Raw genomic sequence first — 16,787 nt, 5'->3', positions numbered from 1 at the left:
TGTTTTTCTGAACTTTCCTTTTTCAACATTTTCTTTTTCATTTTGTTAATAAGGCTGTGTCGCAACGAGTTCTACAGTGACAGTGATGAGTAGCAAGCCTGTTACTATGCAGATAATGAACTTCGGTACAAGCATTTCAATTGTCAGAATGAAAACAAGTTCTTTTAAATCTTACGCAGCGTCCAGTAGAGTCGGCCAGGAAGGGGTATGCGGCTTAGAAAGCACGCATGACATCATCTAGCTAAGACCGACTTGGCGTTCTGGAAAAAAACCAACAAACGTTAGCCTCTACTTTAAGATATATAAGTGAGGACTTCAAATGCTGCTGCTTACGGAGTTTCGCTCAGAATGTCGTTTGTCAACGTAGCGACCATCTTCGTTCGTGCTTCATTTCGCTGTGGTTGAAGAAACAGTTCACTCTTCACTGAGCCTCTGTAACAGTAGCGGGGGAAATTCTGGGAGAGTATATCTTTGTGGCCATACATTCCTCACAACTTCTATAAACCAAACTGAGGCTGCTGTGTTACTAGCACGAGCCACATTGAAGGATCCAGGCAAGCTAAAAGATAACATTGTAGTTAATGCATCTTGAATTTCACAAATAGAATGCAAATTTCCTATTGGGTAATGTGCCCTATCCTTTTTATGTCTCCTTTTAGCTGTTCAATCAGTTTTAGCAGTTTGACTCGCAGTTTCATAGCAGGGAGCAACTGCTCAATCATCCTCACCGACAAGTTTAGTAACGTCTTCCCATCAACCTCTTCGGCATAAAAGGAGATAAAATATTGCGCATACAGTATATATCATACATATATGTGATAAATGTTAATGACAGAAGTTATTCCACATTTTTGTACCTTTTTAATCTCATGGTGTACACATATATATAGTTCAAAGAAAGTAAAGAATGGGGGGGGGGGGGCAATCATGGAGCGGTGGCATGCACCACCCTCACACTGCTTCCCATTTTCTGGTCCACAGATCCTCCCTCGACATGTTTACGTTTCATGTGCTTCCTGAATCTCTCATATGCGGTAAAATATCGTCCAGACGGAGAGAACTAACCCAACTTCCAAACGTAATTAAAGTCCGGGTCCCCATGAGCTATCTGGACATGATTTATCAAGCCTCGTTTACATGAAAGCGACTTCAGCGCATCGACTCCACTCGTTCTTCGACCGAAGCCGAAGCGGCAGCGTTTACATGAATGCGTACCAAGCCCTACACAAAGGTGGCGCCCCGCCGTGTCAAAGCTCGAAGTCATGCAGTTCTGGCACCAGCCGCACCACGTTTTCCGGTGCATCGCACGTGGAGGCCTTTCGACGCGTTCAGTGAACGTAAAGAACGTGCCCGCTGTCTTTGGTACTGTGGAAGAACTTACGAGACGGAAGAAACATCAAAACCCAAGCGTTTAGGGCTCCAGGCTGGGCCGCCGGGTCACTCTGGACCAGAGGCGACGTGTGTGCGCACGCTTTGAGAACGCCTCCACGCTCCGCCGCGCAAGACCTCGCCGATCGCGACCGGACCAACCGGACACCGAGTCCTAAAGGCTCCTGCGCAGCCAGGAACGGCACCGAGGTAGGAGCTGCTCGTTCTGTGCTACCATGCAGTGCTCTACAGTGCTCGGAGCTCTCGGTGTCGTTCGTGCTTGCGCCGAAGCCTTTGGGAGTCCTTCGGACGCGCAGTCGTACTTCGCAAGGCTTGGACGGGGGCCGCCCTCACAGAGCAGCTCTGCTATATTCTGCTTACTTATGATGACAATAAAGGCTCGCGTTTGTTCTCCGGAAAAAATTGCGGGCGACCATACGGGACCGCTCTACGCGCCGCCGACGAGGTTGACCGCCGCCATGTTCTCAGCCGTTCACTCGTCGAGCGCCTTCCCATAATCCCCGCCGTTCCAAAATTCGATGCGACCTCCGTTTACATGGGCTGAATCAGTGCGCACTCGCCATCTCGATCCATTTTTGTTTAGCGACTTGAATGCGACGCGCTTTCTTTGCACATTATGCCGTTTACATGACCGCATTGAATGCGACAACTGGATTCGATGCGACTAAGTCGCATTCATGCAAACGCGGCTTCAAATTACTCCCACTATGGTAGCATCGCGAACACTTTGAACACTCGTATCCGCTCATGCTGAAATCGCACAAACAGCGAGAAATCTCACCAAACGCCGAAATACCGGGAAGCACTTCCTCGCTCACAAAACATGTCCAAATATCCACACTGCACCACAAGTATCATAGAAATTATTCGCGTGCACATGGGAGGATAGCGCCATCGAGACCCAGATCAGCCGCCGTTACCGGCGTCACCGGCGCTTCCTATTCTTGGAAACTGAAAAAAACGAGACGAATTTGACGCCGCCAACCAACACAAAGAAAGAGGACGGAGCAGTCTGCTTACCTTCGAATATCAGGGTAAAGTCTCCAAGGTTTTGCTTTGTCAACCCATCTGACACGTCCTGGAGCTTCCATCTAGACACATCTGCATGTTCTCGCACCGCGATCACATCCATTGAATGCCGCCGACAGAACCAGGTCGAAACACTAAACACCGAACCCCGAATTGTTGGCCGCGGTTACTTTCTTCACAGAATCTCACGCGGCCAACGGTGCCAACGGCGCAGCGCACCGGCACTCCTTCGCGCGCAACGCAACCACGCAACCATTATAGACGCAACCGCTTCTATTTTAACGGCTTCAAAGTCAAAGCGCTGCTCCGTGACGTCATTCTTTTCATTTCACAAATATTTGATTCGTTAGCCGTCAATAGTTCAAAATAAAAGTTAATACAAAAAGGTACAAAATATAGCATCATATCTTCAGAAGTTTTTGTCTACAATTTTCGGGCAAGTCTTGGTTCGAATCATAGAGGTATTATAATGTACGCTAGAGGTTCAACTGAAGCTAGTGTTTATGCGACTTCCGTGACGCAAATTGAAGCAGACAGCACCAGCCTACTTTTGCGGTGTTCCTGTGCATTCCTATGGGAAAACGTGCGTGCATTTTGTCTCTTCATCGGAAAATAACACGAAACACTTTGGTTATTTGAGTCGTACCGAATAGTACCCTATGTACCTTGATTAACATTGTAAGAGCGTAATTACTTTAGTTAGCGCATTTTTCTTCATGAGTGAACAATGTTTAACTTCGCTACATTTCAATCCTAAACGTGTGTTCCGCAGCACCTGAAAAAACAAGCGACGATTCAAAGCAAAATTACATTCGAAAGAAATAAAGAGTGTGTTCAAAGTTCGCCAGCATTCCGGTGGCGCTTATATATTGAGAATATGACAGCTCTGTCACTATATGAAAATGACCCCGTCGTGCATGAGCGGATAAAAACATTCAAAACGTAGGGAATAAATTATGTGGGCTATGAAAGGTGTCTCTTCGTGTTGTTTTCTCTGCCGGGCAACTTTTATCGGACACTTGTTCTCAATGATTTCGAGCGCGCGGGTGATATTTTGAACGTAGAACCAGCATCTTCGCACAGCGGAAAGAAGAAAGCGGAACTTATTTAAATCGGAATATATTACGTGGCCTTCAACTTATTTTGATCGTACATGCACAGGTATTTACTGATACAGTGTTACTGCGTAGTTCTTCCCGCCTTCTTCGCTGGTTTGGCACGTATATCCCTCATGCTGAAACGCGCCGACGTCGTGTTCGCGCTAAGAGTGTCCGACAGTGCACATAAATATACGTACGAAGCCGTATTAGCACCGTTTTAATGCGATGATTTTGAAAGCAAAACGCAGTAACTGACCAATTATTTTGTCGGCCTGACTGAGAAATGTTCCAAGCTACCTAGCACGTACGAATTATTCGGGATATTTGCTCTTATGATCGAGCGCACGGAGAAAATGCACTCACTTTTTCCCATAGAAATGCATTACCGGAAGTCAATTTTGGACTGGTTGCTGTCTGCTTCAATTTGCGTCAGCACACTAGCGCCACTTGAACCTCTAGCGTAGATTATAATAACTCTATGGTTCAAATAAGATGTGTGACTGGTTTCCGCACTCACGTGATCAGGTTGGTCGCGTACCGGGGAATCCAGGGAAGCTCTCGAACGAGCCCGTCGTATATGCTTTGGGTGAGCGGGCGCAGACCGTGGGGTCCGTTTCGGGTCGCAACGGCAGTCGGCGGCGGCGATTAAAGACGTGTGGCGTGTGTTTCGACATTTTGCAGCAACCTCCGGAGAGTCTCGACTGCCAGACCTGTGTCTTAGCGTTCGGTTAAAATAGAGGTAGGAGCGTTCTCTATCATTCGACATTTAGCCGAGTTTTTTGTAGGGTCTGCTACGCGTACCATCCCTGCCAAATGTGTGTTGTGTTGCATTCTCGAACCTCTGTGCGTAGGTCTTCACGGAAGATTTGACGTATGGTTTATATCGCGCCTAAATTTGCTTTTAAGCGGTGTCGATCTCGCGCTTGCCCTGTACATCGCGATGACTTGTTGGCCATCACGTTCCCCTAGGACATGAATTATATATTGACGTCGCTTGCACACCACAAACGAGGTAATTACGAAGCTCTGACGTAATTAAACAATTTATAATTCGTGCAACATTGATATTTTAGTGTTACCTTGCCGTGCATACTGCGCTGCGTGGCTTGTATATTTTTCCTCCCTGATATTAATGTGCAACATACAGAAACAACGATGCGCTTCTGTCAAGTATTAAATTTGAAAAGGATTTCGGTAATAAATAAAGTAACAAGAGCATCTTATTTTTATTATATTCGCCACTTCATGGCTATAGAACTTCTGTGACAATTACTAATCGAGGGTATGCAACGAGAACTCACCAGAAATCGAAGCTGCTGCAAAACAAACAAACAAAAAACAAAAAACACGTTATGAAGAACTTTTTTTACTCAAACGTTCTTCATCGCCCGGTTGCCTTTCTGGCGCGCCAGGGGGCGACACTGTTTGAAGCAAAACAGTACTTTAGGAGGGGAAAGAGTTCTTGGGGCGACAAAAAACCTTTCAAAGACAATTTTTTTTTTAGTGCACGATTTATAAGAAGCACTTATAGATTTGGAACGTTTTAGGTTTACTACTGCAGAGAGATCACTCGCAAAATCTTGTTTCTTATCAATCTTGCATCTTATGATTTTTCGAACTTCTGCGAGATTTTTACACCCCCTCTTCCGTAATTTCGCACTCTGGGGCCCGATTAGGTAAAAATAATATCAACGACTGAACAAATGAATGAGTTAAATAGTAAACACCCAGCAGGTCGATGATTGAAAACCCCTCACACATCTTCGGGCCTTGACACTTGAACATTTGTGATAAAATGACAGACACGGTTTTGTTTGAATGCATGCTCTAGATTGTTGCGCGCGTCGTGTTATTGAAATTTATCTTAAACACGCATGTACTTCAATTTTCACTCTTCATGCGTATTTCGGCCTACTTCTTGCGCAAGTGTTCCAGGGTGCATCATATGACATGTGATACGGAGCATGTGGACGAGAAAAGAGATGAGGCGCTTTAAAATAACGAAAATAAAACAGAATTTCCGGCGCTAAAAGTGCACTTGTGGCAATAAAACATGCCGTTCCTATCTGCCAAATGTGCGAAGGGATTTACGATTTTCCACGAGTCGATTGTCATGACAAATATCATAACGACGCCCGCTCGAACAGTGAAACGCTTTGAGCAAAGTAGCAGATGTTTCAGAGCAGTTCATAATCAGAAGCTGCCACATTAAAAGGGTCTGTGCTCGACGAAGTGCAGCAGACTCGGCCCTCATTAGCACAAATCACCAGATACACGCGTAGCATTTAATCAGCTTCGTTACCTTCTGATCTTAGGTGAGTACCGTTGTGGGTCCAATTTCCATATAGCAAGAAGAATTTTATGTTTAAAATTTTGTAAGGCCTAAAATTACATAATAACAGAAAAGATTAGCCGAATCAGCCGCCGTGAGAAAGTATACTTTGAAAGTAATGGCTTCGTTTCTTAAAGATATACATTCAAACAAGACATATTAAACTTTAAAAAAAGGCACTTAAGACTTCTTACGTGTAGGAACGCGAAAGCTTTCCTACACGTGTTCGTGTAAGAACAAAAGCGTTCCTACAAAACATATGTAGGCAAGTTAAAGCATTTCTACACGCAGCGCATTCCTACAAGCAGCGCGCCACGTCTTGCTCACTCACACGACGCTCCGACGGTGACATCACGCACCCCACTGCGCAGGCTCGGCACCCCCGCCGGCTCCACGGCATCCATGACGATGCATCTGCGTTGCTGTCCTTTTCTTTGTGTTTTATTTCTGAGGCGCGTCCGCTTTTACATTTTAGCGCCCCGCCGGCTTTTGTGAAGAAGCATCTGGGATGCTGTGCTTCTGGCCAATGAAACTTTAGGTGCCGTTTCGCTCAGCCAATGGGAACTTAGGTGCCGTTCTTTGTTGCTACAGACAACGCCGGCTTCGCTCCATGGGACAGTTAAAGTAGCGGTGACACAATATTCACTTGTAATGTTTTTTTTTTGTGTTTTTTTTTCCTTTACACGAGCGTACAGGCACTAGTCCTACAGAAGGATACTCGCACGCAACGCCACTGACAGAGAAAGTCTTTTGTTGCGGTGTAATTTACATGACAAAAGCGAACGTTTCCATTCAACCTCTCCTTTGCGAAACTCAATGACGTAACTGAGGGATCGCAGTATCCTCCCCTGACGATACTTGAATGCGGCTCATAGATTGGACTTGAGCATTGAGTGAGCACTCGATTTGGGCTGGTGATAATCGATTGGCCCGTGTCCAATCGCTGCAATTAGGACAAGAGGTGAACCATAACAATGTATGGAACTGAGCGTGTGTCCTTGCCTTGCCAACCCCAGCGCGTTGGTATGATCAACACTTTCGTCATATAATCAACTCCAGATCATGTGGCCGCTTGTTCTTGATGCGAGTTGGAAAGGTTAACGCTGCTCGTTTTTCTTTAATTTTTTTCTGCACCTACGATTGCGTGTGGTGGAAAAAAAATGGGTTTTTTCCCAAGTGATTAGCGACAGGGATTCGTTCGAAGCGGTATTCGCGCAAAGTATGACTTGTAAAAGAGTGTCTTATGATTATGTCCTTGCCCCGCTACCGAAAGCACCTACACACAGTAAAAACTATATGTGTAAATGTGGTAGGAGGAGATTGAGTAGCAATTTTGCAACGGAACTTTTTTTATATTAATGTCCAAGTTATCTACGTCGGCAAGTTCACATTTTCACTGCAGAAATCCTATTTTGCAGGAATTGCTCATTGGTCATGTTGGGAAGCGTTGAATCTCAAGCCCTTATCGATACTTTCAAAGAAAATTTCGTGGGCAGAACTTATGCGGCCCTGAAGAATGGGCCGGGTAATAGTTTTCACCAAGAAGAGCTTCACCGCATTTTTCAATCAGGTAAGTTGTGCTCAATGTTCTGAAGACTGAGCCTCCTCTGTTTTATATATGCATATCCGGAGTCAAAAGATCAATTAAAACACGGATGTTTAAAACATGTGAGCGGAAAGAAACACTATACAAAGCATACGCGTGAGATTCCTCATCGATTTAGGCAAGCCTAAGATTTGTAACGCAGGGGTAGTTGTCGGCTGTGCTGTCCCATACTTTGATTTCATCCGATCATATGCGCAACTCGTGACATTAAATAGACCACGTTTCCAAAATTTTAATTTCTGCTCACTATATTGAAGCAACGTAATATTTCCGAGGATAGTATCTGCGAACGTGGGACTTGTAGGTCATACCAAATAAAATGTTACTCTTTAGGTAAATACTTCCTAATTCTTTGTAAACTTTTGCATTGATCACAATTATTAGCCCCTGTAATCTTACCATTCCCATGCATATTTTCGAATTCAGGCCAAAGAGCTGTAACGGATGAGGCTAAAACAGAACCCATCGGCGTGTTGGTTATGCTTCGCAAGCGAACCGTCTTGATATTGCGATAAATCTGTGCAAGGCGTTGCGTTCCACACGCTCCAAGAATATTCACAATCCTTTCATCCAGTAAAGAATGTGCTTTTTAACGAACGACTTTTTTTACTCCCTTTTTGTTAGATGTTTAACATTTGTAGATGCAACTTGTAAACGACCTCACCTTGTGCCGGTAATTTGAACATGGGAACTATAGATAGACCATAGAAAGGTGTCCACCATGTACGTCAGTTTAGTCACCTGAGTGAACGCATTAAAATTAAGGAAATATTAACGACGACACAGCTACTGCTTAATAAAAAACGACAGATTCAAAGTGGCGAGAAGATGCCACTTTACACACAAGTTGAAGTAAAGTGTTCCGTTTTAATCGCGATAACCAGTAATTTACTTAGTTAATTTTTGAGGGAGTAGCAAGTAACGGTTTCTAGTCACTGTATTTAAGTCACGTGTGCATGTGTAGCTCGCAGTTATCTCTTCAAAGTAAAATACAAAATGTAAAGGCGCCCATGTTGTGTTCACGTGGAAAGTATCGCGCATTTATTGCGCGACCCTGTTCCTGCAAACGCATAATCGATTTTTGGGTTCGTGCCTTCCGTGAGCAATTACCAGCAAGCCACTAGGTTTATGTCAATCTTTCTATTCGAAAAAAATAACAAAAACAGGCCATCTCTTTTTCGCACTAGTGTTGCGCTTTTTAAGGAGAGTGTTTTCTAGTCGATATATCATTAAATAGAAAGGGAACTTCTGTTACTCTTTTTTAGTCCTTGGGACAACTTGTGTGCTATAGGGGTCGACAGAAAGAGTCAAAATGCTTAATTATTTGTGCATAATATTGCTCCAAAAAAGCGATCGGTCCAATAAATGCACATGATCAAATACTATCATATGAGTACATCTAAGAATCATGCCACAGAATGCAAGAAGTTATAGGTTTTACGAGGTTCCTAATGCTCTTAAATTATCTTATGTGATCATATACATTTTTTTAACTGGATATTTATTTTACCTTTAAGATATTTCACCAATTAACTGTTTCCTCTTTTTTATTTTAAATTTTGAGCCACATAATGTAAATGGGGAATTGACGCTGGAGCTTAATACCGGGAGTTTGATGCAAAAATTGTTGTGGACGCTACGGGACGAGAATTGTCACCCTTGTACACGGTTTCACACCGAAATTGATTGTGAAAATGGTGCCGTTATAGCAGCCGGCGGAGGGCGGAGAGAATCATCCCTTATCGCTCTTGCCAGCTTAACCTCCGATTCAAGCTGTGCACACAGGTGACAATTCTCATCCCGTAGCACCCATTTAGTTTTTTTAATCAATATTGCATTACAGGGCAAGACCGAATCGCGGTCGAGCGTCAATTCTATAAGCACAACATGCGTTGTAGGAAAAAACGACGAGTATATTAAAACGTTTTCGTTAGTTTGCCTACTAAAAGCTGAAATACACCAGGCGGAAACGACACAATCTATTTGTGATAGTTCACACTCCATTCAAACGAAGATTCGATAGAATCCCCAACTTTTCCCTGGTCACGTCAGCGATAGCTCTCGACAAAGTGAAAGGAGCGAAAACCTATTTCCTGTAGCGAATTTGGATTGCGCGAATTGCCCAGTGCCTATCCTGAGAAATATAACGAGTCTGAAGATACAGGAATGCTAACCGCAAAATAGAGGATACTAGAACTTGGGGGTGCATTTTTCAAACGATTACGAATTATTTTTAAATCAGTGTGTGTTCAGAGTTAATCTGGACCAGTGTGTAACTCTTCATGTGCCTTCCACAGATTTGGCTCAGGGCAAGACACTGCTGGAAGTAGGCGTCGGACCGTTGGTCTGGTATTCTTTCATGTCCTCTAATCGATACAAGGACATCGTGCTCAGTGACTTGGTCGAAGACAACAGGAAGGAGCTGGAGAAGTGGCTGAGCAAAAGCGAAGATGCCATCGATTGGACATACCGTGCCGAGCAAGTCGCTGCCTTGGAAGGCTATAGGTACATAGATCAGAAAAACAAGAAAAAAAAAACTATGAGACGCTTAGGGGTATCAATAATTCTTACTGCACGTCGATTCATGAAACACATGGGGGTAGCGAGCCAGAAATACGTCCGCACTGAAATCGAAAAAAAGAAAACTTTTGATGAGAATTTAATAACAAAGAGGGCATCTTAGGGTTATTTTCCACGATCAACGATATAAAACGTAAAGAAATTATAGTCCCATTGTGGTTCCACCAGGCTTCTCTGGAGAAACACTTTGTGCCTCTTCAGGAATCGCACTAAGAACCTCAGGCTCTGTTGTTTCTTACTCTTCACCTGACCAGTTGAGCTAATAGGATGAGTGTGAACACAGCTGTTTGTTTCCGCAAGATAATATGTTTTTCTAGGCTAGGCAGGTGTTATGTGGGGTCACGTTAGCACGAAGGTATACCTGAGGCACCTTGAGCAAGTAATCATTATAGATTATGATATCTTACAAACCATATATTTACGTGACGCCACGTGACATAAATCTATTATGTCGCGAGGCATCGTGTCATTTAAACTGGTGCCGTGACGTTATTTCTCATTATCACATGACGTCACGTGGTCACGGTTGCACAATCAACGTGACAACGTGGCCCATAGAATGGACAACGTAAAAGATCACGCCACTTACTGCAGGATAGCACAAAACGTTGTGGCTGCCATCAAGAGCAGCCGCGGTGGCTCCTCATTGGTCAGTCGCAAACATTTTGTCTTACCATAGTACTTTGGACAAAGCCGGTTGACGGAAAGTGCGCCGCATCTTTGTGTAGATATTCCTAACAAGAAATAACTAGAAATGAAATGGAAAAAACGAGCGAGACAGTTTCGAGCAGATTCAAACAGCTTGACTTGGAACACACTAAGCATTCTGCGTCAGTCAGAATAATGGGAAGTGTAAAGGTAAATGTTATTTTTTTGATTTCACCGTCAAATTGCTTGTTGATTTAATATTGAGCCGAACAGGTTTGTCCAGACGGTTGATTGTCGCTCACAAATTAAACGTAATCACTGGGTGACTGAATCGTTTGCAATTGATAAATCTACATCCAACGACGAATAATCGACTTGTGGCCGATTCGTGTGGTGAGAGATGGCTTCCAACGCTTACAATACCCGGAGCACGGTTTGTGCTCCAGATATTGGTTAACTCCGGCGCGTTGTTGGGATGAACAATGGCGGCACCACCCTGCGAAATAACAGCTATATTATTTTTCTGCCCTACAATTTAATTACTTGTCTCTTCGCTGTTGCAGTGAACGTGTGGGGTGAATGTAAAAGCGGTATCGTGTCAGATATACTGCCGATACCATCGGGTGTGTCAGAACAACATGTAGCAAGGTTGAGGATAAACCTTTTGCAGTATTTTTAATAGCTTTCTCATAAAGTAATTTGTCTTCACTTTGGGAGAATATTTGACGTGGAATCTAAGATCGTCTTTAATGTACGATGCAAAATATTCTTTTTACGTGCGAACATTTCTTCCGGGAGCGTAATCCAAATGAGTTTCCTGCAGCTAACTTATAAGAAGAAATATGCAACGATAAGTTCCAGCGACACAACACCGGTTGCTAAATTCTGAATAATAGGGCTTATTAAGCCATAATTATGTTTGAATTTACTTTCTTCGAACAAACTTTTAATTTCTGTCAAACAAGACGATAGTGTAGGCTGTGCTTGAAGCACATATTAGGAGTTTCGAAGCTATACATAAATATGTTCGTTCCTGCAATATAATCGCACATTCCCTTATTGAAGACGACCCTCTGGCAAGAAAGATACCTCGAAAAGTGCCGGAGACGCCTATTGACGACATTCGTGCTTAAGGAACTAGAGAAAGCTTGAAAAATGCTGTTAAATTCCCGCCCTTGCCAGTTCTGATATGAATGAGTATCGCACTGGCGTGCTTTTGTGCATCACAACTGCGTGATGCACAAGAACGTCCTCATGCTAGCCGTGGTACTTAATTACTATATATGTTTCAAATCTACAGTTGAGAAATCAGAAGTCAATTGTGACTTATTAACCTCTCATCGTCTAAACAAAAAAGTAGTATTATTAATATTACCATAAACAAATCACCTAAGTCCAGAAAGTTTCAATATGTCCGCGAGCATCAACGCCCAATATCAGGCATCGTAACAACATGCAAATCCATTGCCACGTTCTTATTCTGCTTTACAGCGACGTCAAGAAGGGGGCGTCGGACATAATGGAGCGCACGCGTTCCTCCATCCGGAAGGTGGTTCCCTGCAATGTCCTGGAACCTGGAGTGCTCCCCGAAGAACACAGAGAAACCTTCGACGTCGTTCTTTCCTGCAACTGCCTGGAAGGTGCCACGGCGGACCACGAATCCTTCCGAAGTGTTGTCAAGAACGTTGGATCACTCGTCAAACCCGGCGGCTTGTTCCTTCTCGGCGGTTTGGGTGGTCTGAAGAGTTACTTTATGGGAAACGCCAACTTTATAATGGCGAACGTCACCGAAGATGTGATTAAAGAAGCAGTGACCGATGCCGGCTTTCAATTAAAACTATACCGTACCAAAAACACCGAGATTGCTGGGAACGCTGGCGCATTCGCGTTTATTCTGGCAGCCCGCAAACCTTAAGTCGGGTTAGGCCGCCATGCGTTGCTCTGTCCGGCGTGGTTCCATTGACAGTTGCTACACACCCCTCCGTACCACAACGTTCGACAAAACAGAAATAAATGTTTAATGATGCCTGAAATGTGATCAATCTGGATCTCGTCGATGGAAGCGACGAAACAAGTCTGCCATTCTCTAGTGTTAGGAGACACTGGGCTATTTCCATTTACCTGCACAAGCCTGCACCTGTGCAAAAAAAGTGTAGCGCAGTGGACTAAATAGCAGGGCAATGTACTTCCGTTCGTGTTTATGATAGGTTGCACCTGTAAATTGAGAACGGCGATGTGCGCCGAGTGCAGCTGTTGGAGGAGGCGCATGTAAATCTTAGGAGCCCACTGGCACACTTGCACTTTGGGAATGAATATCCCAGCTTTCAAGTTTTTAAACACTCTTCTCACCGTAGAAACACGCACATCTTAAAGGGACGGTGCAACGATATTAAATTGGTATGTTTTTCACTTTACACAAGCTTACTGGCACAAGTGGGACTCAAGGATGCTCGCACGCAGCGCCACTGACCAAGAAACTTCTTTGATACGGTCTAGTTTCAAGACAAAAGCGATCATCTTCATTCAATCTCTGCTTTGCAAAATGTGATGACGTAACGTGGGGATCGCAGTACTTGAATGCGGTTTATAAATTGGACCCGAGCATTGCGTGGGCACTCGATTTGGGCTCGTGATAATTACTAGCTCGAGAAGCATTCTGGTAGTTGCCCATGTCCAATCGCTGCAACGACGACAATAGCTGAGCCATAACAATCTCTGGAACTCAGCGCGTGTCCTGTGCCTTGCCAACCGCAGCGCGTGGCTATGATCAACATTGGCAGCATACAATCGGCTCCAGATCACTTGGCCGCTTGTTCTGGCTGCGAGTTGAGGGGATGGACGCTGCTCGTTTTTCTTTAATTTTTTTCGGGGATTTGTATTGCGTGGGGTGAAAAACGAACGCGTGTATTATAGATCATTAACGTCAGGGATCCGCTCTTAACGGGATGTGCTCAAAGTAGAAAAATTGTTGCCTTGTTCCTTGAAGAATTGTTGCCTTGTTGCTCAAGTCATGTCATACTTTAAGAAAAGTATGACATGACTTGAGCATGTCATACTTTTCTTAAAACAAATAAATTTTTTCTAGTATGATTAGATTCATGCGTGGTCATATTACTTCTGGAAAATTATATTTAATGAAAAGTAGTTATAATACTAAAGTTGCCCGGAGGATGTTTCTGACATCGCCTTACCATGGCAACTCACTCAGCGAGGTCTAAGTATCTTAGAAATCCACAAATCGTAATGATGCGAGGCCGATTTCCATATCTTAAAGCAAAATTAAAGACGTTTACAGTTCTCTGTGATGCCGAATCAGAGCGCAGCTCTCGAGGAGGAGGAGGGAAGTGTACAGAGAGGATGGTATGCCCCTCTTCCCCCTCCGTACCCTTCCCTCCTCCTCTACTGCTAACCTCCCATTTAGCGGGAAATTTTCGCTACATTTCCCGCTAAATTAGGCGGAAATTTCCCTGCTAAATTTTCTGGGAAAATAGACGCTTTCAGGCAGCTGTGCATGGGGGTCGCCATAACCGACCTTCAGTTTTTGTTTCCTCTGATTCCGTTCGCTTCACTTAATCATTGCCACAGCAGAACAGTTTATTTCCTCTTTAGGTGCTACTATGTCCTTCTCCCCATCATAGGCCCTTGTGGAAACTCGTTAACGCTCGCTTCAGTGGCTCGGCATCTCGGTAAGGCAAGAGAAGGTCGGCTTTGGCGGCTCAATCTGGCGCGCGCTGAAAGCGTCCATTTTGCCACTAAATATAGAGGAAAATATAGCGAAACGTTTCCGCTAGATTTGGCGGGGAAATTCAATTGGTTTGAGGTCACGTGACGCCCGATAATAACATCGCACGTAATTTAAATGTGACGTCATGTGTGACGTCACGAGGGTAAAATTTTCCCGCTAAATTAAGCGAAAACATTTCACGCCGAATTTAAGGAAAAATTTGCCGTCAAATATAGCGGAAAAGATGGCCCTTCGTGGCGGCACAGGTGACGAGATGTGTGTCGTTATTATGGGAAACGTGCCATAATGCAACGCGCAGTTACGCTGACGGGGACGCCGACACTGACAACGACGCCGACGCCGACGACGCTCAATCCGGAAACGGGTGACCAAGAGCTGCGTTCTGGAAAGCAATCAAAGATCGAACACACCAACGTCATCCCCTGAGATGGGGGGAGCATTGCGGTGGCTGCCAGGACGACACGTGACCAATGAAAACGCAACATTTCGTTGATGTTGCAAACGCTGTTACTACAAAATGTGTATACTTTCGTAAATAATAAAAGCAAATAAGAGTTAGCAAAAAATATTTTTCGCCGAAACGCAACTTCCGCAATAATCGCCTCAAACACCAAGCACTGTGTTAGCTTTTGTCTTCCGCGGTAGTGATATGCGTCCGGCCGTCAGCTCTCGAGCGCGCGCTGGCTGGCTTGAATGTGCATTCGAGACACGACTCTGCAATGCCACCGGTCGGATGAGCGAGGATCCTCCACTCGCTATTGGCTGACAGTGCTCCTGGTTTCGGAACATGCTGCTCCCATTGCCGAAGAGACCCTCAGTGTGTTACGATCTTTGATTTTTTTTTTTTTTTGTATATAGAAATCGGCTGCATATTGTCATGATTTAGGGATTTCTAGGATGCTTAAAGCAAGCCGAGCGAGTTATTGCCATAGCTAGGCGATCTCATGAATCTCCTGAGGGCACCTTTAAGCTTTACAAGTAGTGGTTGTATTGTAAGGTTGGTTTCTTTTTACGTTAAACATTTGAAATAATCTATATTAAGAAAAAGAAGGAAACTATACGCCACGTCGAACAAGAAGATACAGAAGATTATTTTGTGTGGTTGTCCCGTTCAGTCCCGTCTGGTTTGGTTGGGTTACGTAAGGTTAGGTTAGGTTTGGTTAAAAATATATCTTATATTTCGGTTCCCATTAAATTTGGCCGGAGTCGACGCTACCATTCGATGGATCCGACCATGTAGTGCGATATGTTTATTGCTGCGGTGCTGGTCGTTTTTGAGGATTTGCTATCAACAGCTAAACTAATCACGCGCCACAAAAGAAAAAACAAGAGCATGACAGGGGCCGTATAGCAAGTTCCATCTTCCCGTCAACTCCCAGCAAGTCCCTGCCTAAGTCTTCCGGACGTACGGCGCCACATACGCGGATGGGTTCATACCGCTCCTTTTAGAGCGCAGCTCTTGGGGGCCCGTTTCCGGCTTGAGCGGCGTCGGCGTCGCCGTCGCCGTCGGCGTAACCGCGCGGTGCATTATGGGTAGATTTCCCCGCTAAATCTAGCGGAAAAATTTCCCCGCTAGATTTAGCGGAAAAATTTCTCCGCTAAATCTTGCGTAAAAATTTTCTCCGCTAGATTTAGCGGAAAAAATTCCCCGCTAAATCTAGCGGAAAAATTTCCCCGCTAAATCTAGCGGGAAAAATTCCCCGCTAAATGTAGCGGAAAAATTTCCCCGCTAAATCTAGCGGAAAAATTTCCCCGCTAAATCTAGCGGAAGATATTCCCCGCTAAATCTAGCGGAAATATTTCCCCGCTAAATCTAGCGGAAAAATTTTCCCCGCTAGATTTAGCGGAAAAAATTCCCCGCTAAATCTAGCGGAAAAATTTTCCCGCTAAATCTAGCGGAAAAATTTCTCCGCTAGGTCTAGCGGAAAAATTTCTCCGCTAAATTTAGCGGAAAAATTTCTCCGCTAAATCTAGCGGAAAAATTAACCCGCTAAATCTAGCGGAAAAATTTCCCCGCTAGATTTAGCGGAAAAAATTCCCCGCTGTCTAGCGAAAAAATTTTCCCGTTAAACCTAGCGGAAAAATTTCACGCTAAATCTAGCGGAAAAAATTCCCCGCTAAATCTAGCGGAAAAATTTTTCTAGGGGGTCACGTGACCCCCCAAAGTCACATGACCCCCCCACCCCCCGCCCCGAGAACAGGTAACCCTCAGTACCCTTCCCTCCTCATCCTCAAGAGCTGCGCTCCAATTCGGTGTTACAGGGAGTTGTAAACGGCTTTCATTTTTTTCTACCCCTTCCCTTTTTGCCAAATAATAAATGTTTACTCACTGACTGACTGACTGAAGTAGTTGAGGGG

The 16,787-nt window shown here is 44.4% G+C and overlaps 1 protein-coding gene across 1 annotated transcript; it reads left to right on the top strand.

Annotated features, from left to right (window-relative positions):
• Positions 1–6,549: 6,549 nt before the first annotated feature.
• Positions 6,550–12,717, top strand: LOC115309421 (indolethylamine N-methyltransferase-like). The gene is made up of 3 exons (XM_040218908.3): positions 6,550–7,420; positions 9,754–9,961; positions 12,176–12,717. The coding sequence occupies exons 1-3, from the start codon at positions 7,285–7,287 to the stop codon at positions 12,597–12,599; spliced, it is 768 nt and encodes a 255-aa protein (XP_040074842.1). The 5' UTR covers positions 6,550–7,284; the 3' UTR covers positions 12,600–12,717.
• Positions 12,718–16,787: the final 4,070 nt, after the last annotated feature.

The sequence above is a fragment of the Ixodes scapularis genome, unplaced genomic scaffold (assembly GCF_016920785.2).
Source record: "Ixodes scapularis isolate PalLabHiFi unplaced genomic scaffold, ASM1692078v2 PGA_scaffold2__306_contigs__length_199485367, whole genome shotgun sequence".
NCBI lineage: Eukaryota > Metazoa > Arthropoda > Arachnida > Ixodida > Ixodidae > Ixodes > Ixodes scapularis.
Note: the sequence above shows the minus strand (reverse complement) of the source record. Positions and strands in the feature narration are given on the sequence as shown.